The sequence below is a fragment of the Cibotium barometz genome, chromosome 61 (genome assembly GCF_041138505.1).
Source record: "Cibotium barometz isolate CiBa-2024 chromosome 61, ASM4113850v1, whole genome shotgun sequence".
NCBI classification, from domain to species: Eukaryota; Viridiplantae; Streptophyta; class Polypodiopsida; order Cyatheales; family Cibotiaceae; genus Cibotium; species Cibotium barometz.
In genome coordinates, this window is record NC_141106.1 from 76,582 (window position 1) to 80,820 (window position 4,239).

At 42.0% G+C, this 4,239-nt stretch overlaps 1 protein-coding gene across 3 annotated transcripts; it reads left to right on the forward strand.

The window, feature by feature from the left end:
* Window positions 1-1,706: 1,706 nt before the first annotated feature.
* On the forward strand, window positions 1,707-3,915 carry LOC147604436 (protein RGF1 INDUCIBLE TRANSCRIPTION FACTOR 1-like). Of its 3 annotated transcripts, none has more exons than XM_086794604.1 (4): window positions 1,707-1,954; window positions 2,077-2,306; window positions 2,474-2,689; window positions 3,236-3,915. In XM_086794604.1, exons 2-4 carry the CDS (start codon window positions 2,088-2,090, stop codon window positions 3,611-3,613), a joined length of 813 nt encoding a protein of 270 aa, XP_086650730.1. In that variant the 5' UTR covers window positions 1,707-1,954; window positions 2,077-2,087; the 3' UTR covers window positions 3,614-3,915. The 3 variants fall into 3 exon arrangements, with proteins under 3 accessions (XP_086650730.1, XP_086650729.1, XP_086650731.1); XM_086794605.1 differs by having other exon boundaries at window positions 1,716-1,862; XM_086794603.1 differs by having other exon boundaries at window positions 1,708-2,306.
* The last annotated feature ends 324 nt before the right edge of the window (window positions 3,916-4,239 follow it).

Consider the following 4,239-nt stretch of genomic DNA (forward strand, 5'->3'; position numbering starts at 1 on the left):
TGCTCCCTTTCACAAGAATTCGTAAACAACCAACATATCTATATAGTTGGGTAGGGAGCAAGGTCGCCAAGTAGCATGGCCGAGAGAAAGAACTTCGTCACACATTATCAAATTGATATGGTGTGCAATAAATTGGAGGTAGTAGGACCATTTTTGGATAGCTAGGCTTAGTGAGATTACTATAGGTTTGGTGTGGGGATGTGCAACATGCCTTGACATTGTCCATGACTTGAACACCTATGTCACGGGAGTGTGAATGTCTTATAGATGATGTCAAGATGCGACCTTTCCGCATTCAACATTACATATTTAATCCAATTGAGTGGGCACATGTGAAGGGTGGGTTAGATGCGAATCCTTTGGTTCGGGAGTTGGCTTGTGCCATAAGTAGTACACTCACTTGGAAAGGCAAAAAAAATATCCAATTTGTAGAAGAAGGAAAGACACCTCTTCACAAATGAACAAAATGTGCAGAACTTCACAACAACAAGAAGACATGGTGATTGAGTGAAACATTTGCTTATTATTTTGAACTCTTTCCTACTCCAATCTTAGTAGGACCTTCATGTCTACAAGCTATAGCCTTGCTCCATCTTAAGAGGCCCTTCCCATAGAACAACATGGAGGAGGCGTAGCTACAACTGCATATCCCTATCATTTCTTATTGTGCACTTAAATAGGCAGACAAGATGTTTTGGGGGCTGCTGAAGAAAAATAACCCCACCAGGTGCATATGTTGGGTTGAGTTGGTGTAGCTCGTTGGTTTTCAAGAAGAAAACTGAGGTTTCAACCTCAACCTCAAACAAAGCTAAAGAGAAACTTAAATTTGGTACCAATCTTTGGCAAAAAGGGGAAACAAGAAAGAAAGAATAGCCTTACCTCCTTCAGCTAAGTACTACCTTACATGTGGCACAATGGAAGGTGTGGCGCAATGGAAGAAAACCGACTTGAAAATGGCTACAAGTTGTGGAAACCCTAGTTGTCTCAGTGAAAAGATTGGTATGGGAACATAGTGATGACTCATGTTGGAGAGGTGGCATGCTCATTGAACCACACATCTATGGAAAGAGAGGTGGGTCTTGAACAATTTCTAAACCTAGGTCCCATGGCCCTTGGAGCAAGGGAAATCTCGTTAAAACATGATGTGAATATATATGTTGGTAATGTGTGAGGATTGAAATTTGTAACTCTATCTTGGACTTCAAAAGGCCTATAAAGTACCTTGGCCTTTAGAAAAATTCAATTGGGTTGGCTGCCTTTCAAAACTGAATTTTAAAAGGTAAGGCTTCTATGAAGCTTTTGGAGGGCAATGATGCTCATCACTTGCGAATAGGCTTTGGAGTATACAGTGTAGGGCCACGTGGAAAGCAAAACGGGCAGCAAATGGGGGGTCTCGGAAGGTGACATGGCAAATGGTCTGATTGTACAACGGAGGCGGTTGGCGCCCGCCCCCGGGCCCCCCAGGGTGATTGAAATTTGAAGGTGGGCAATGGGAAATTGGGAATGGTCAAGGAGAGAGAGGTGCGCTATAACGTAAATATAATAAAAAGCTACGCCGGGAAGGTATTGAAAAATACGGCATTCCGCGTTCTATTTTATTAATTTTATTTTGATGTTGTTGTTCTTTAATACGCCGTCCGCGTTTGCTCGCTTCGTGCACTTCAACCGGGGACCAGAAAAGCTACCAAATTTAAGCCTCACGGCAAGAAGGTTTCCTCTTATCAATTATATATAATAATAGTAAAACATACAGTCCCTACATTCTCCACTAGACACTATAGCCTCTCTTAGGGTTACACGAAATACGCTGCCCTTACGCTCTCATCACCACAACCTGCGATCAAATCTCAGCTAGCTAAGGGGTCATCATCTTGTTCTTCATGCTCTAGCATAGCTCGTTTTTGCAAATAATTGTCTTCACATTGTCGCCCTGGCATAATCTCTTCCAAAACAAGTACAATTGTGCTACACCTAAATTGCTGCCTACATAACTTGACCTTGCTTCACGAAAGCCTAGAAGAAATACCATATATTTGCCACTCCATGGTAATATCTAGCTACATGCGTTGTGTGCAGGTTTGATTCCAATGGTAGCTGTTGCTGCTCAAGATCACTACAGGGAGGTGATGAAGCGCATTGCTGCACCCGCATGGCTGGCGCCTCTTCTCGACACCACCTTCTTCATGCCCTGCTCAATTCATGCCAATTTCACAAAGAATGAATGCAATCACTTCTGCCTGGACTGCTCGGGTACCCCATTATGTCCCGCCTGCATATTCAACCACAAGAACCACCATATTGTGCAGGTACGATGATGCATGGGTCAAGGTTTAGATTACGAGTGTACTCCTTAGACTCTCTGCATTACAGCTAATCAACGAATTTATCAGTATCAACATAATGTTTGTATGATAAGTAACAATCAAAGGGATTATCTGTACCATTAACACTTTATGTGATTTTATGGTTGCAGATAAGACGCTCTTCTTACCATGATGTTATAAGGGTCTCCGAAATCCAGAAGGTGCTGGACATCAATTGGATTCAGACTTACATCATCAATAGCGCCCGGGTGGTATTTATAAATGGGCGGCCGCAGCCACACCAGGGGAAAGGGGTCACCAACCATTGCGAAATCTGCGACAGGAGCCTTCTTGACACTTTCCGGTTCTGTTCCTTGGGTTGCAAGGTGGTGTGCCTCAATCATTACCTTTCAATTAAGCGTCACAATTTATTATTCTTGTTAGTCTTCATTTCCTTAATGTAATCAAGCATCACAATTCATCGTGATTATGCTTGTTGGAAGGTAGATTAATTGATGCTTCTTCAACTAATTATAAATTGACCCAACTTCTTACCTTAACGATTTCTCTTAATAGAATGCACAATGTTGGATTGGGATAAGAATTCCCTCCACGCTGACCATAATTTCCATCTTGATAACTCATTACACAGAATGTTGGTTTACCTCAATATCATGGACCATTAACATTATCCTAAGTGTGCTTGTTAATAGTACTTACACAATCCAATGTTTCTAAGGGAATTAGTGGCTCTTGGGTTGCAAGATAGATTAATTAGTACTTATCAAATTGATTCGACTCCTCATCTTTCTGAGTAGCATGCACAATGTTGGTATTGGGTTATTAATTGCTTCCAAATTGATCGTAGTTTGCATCTTATAATGCTGGTTTTGCGGAGATTTTTATACTAATTTGGCTTCTTTGAATTGCAGTTGGCAGGATTAGTCAAGGCACATCACCCAGGCATGAGCTTCTTGCAGCTGCAGCCAAAAGCTGAAGAGTCGTCTCCTTTGTATAAGAGAGCTATGAAGACCAAGATTAATGACGATGATGATTACATGGTGGATTATAGCAGTTTATCATCAGAATATAACCGGCCACTTCGACCAAATTGCATGGAGACGGAGATCCCACACACATTAGACTTCATCGATAATCACAAGGCCAAATTAAGCCGATTAAACGTTAGCCGCACGGCCAGCCCTCTGCATGACAACATGTCTCCATCCACACCCCCCCCCACCATCCAGATCAGAAGAAGCCCCAACAGAAGAAAAGGAGTCCCACACAGAGCACCCATGGGCGTGTGATATACGACCTCTCAGCATTTATACACAGTAGTTTTATAATATTGTTAGATAAGCCCTCGTGAGACGAAAAACTAATCAGGCACTTCGACTATACAATTATAGTGATAATATATATTGGCACAGCAAAGGGATGATACATGATGTGAAATTAAGCCACCAATCGACATGCGAAGGGTAATCTACCAGCTCCAAGCATTATAAAACTCTAGTTGTACACATTATAGTCTTAGTCTCTCTCTCTCTCCGAACAGACCGTCCAATGCTGCTATAGTAGTCAGCAATATTTGGGACATGCAGGGTAATCTGAGAGTTGCATTTTTACTATGTAGAGCTCTATGTTCTTATAACATTTGTATAATACAATAAGTTATAATCATTATTTGAATGGCGTTAATGATACGGCAGCTATAATCATCATCTGAATGGCGTCAGCGCTGAGCTTCCGGGTGATTTGTTTGTTAAATCCAAAATTCGAATGCGAGGTGGTATTAAAAAGGGCGTGTTTTGTGTGGAGTGTGGTGGTTAATCTGGTTCGTGAGCGGCGAATACCCCATGCGTGGAGGCAAAGCCTTGAAAAATTGGTTGGGCGGGCGAACGTCCTTGGCCCCATAAGATAACTCTGGTTT

Bases quoted from the DNA above. Each gene is read 5' to 3' on its own strand.
- LOC147604436 (XM_086794604.1), top strand. From the start codon at position 2,088: ATGGTAGCTGTTGCTGCTCAAGATCACTACAGGGAGGTGATGAAGCGC. The intron at 2,307-2,473 runs GTACGATGATGC...TTATGGTTGCAG, and splicing joins AGAACCACCATATTGTGCAG to ATAAGACGCTCTTCTTACCA. The intron at 2,690-3,235 runs GTGGTGTGCCTC...TTTGAATTGCAG, and splicing joins TCTGTTCCTTGGGTTGCAAG to TTGGCAGGATTAGTCAAGGC.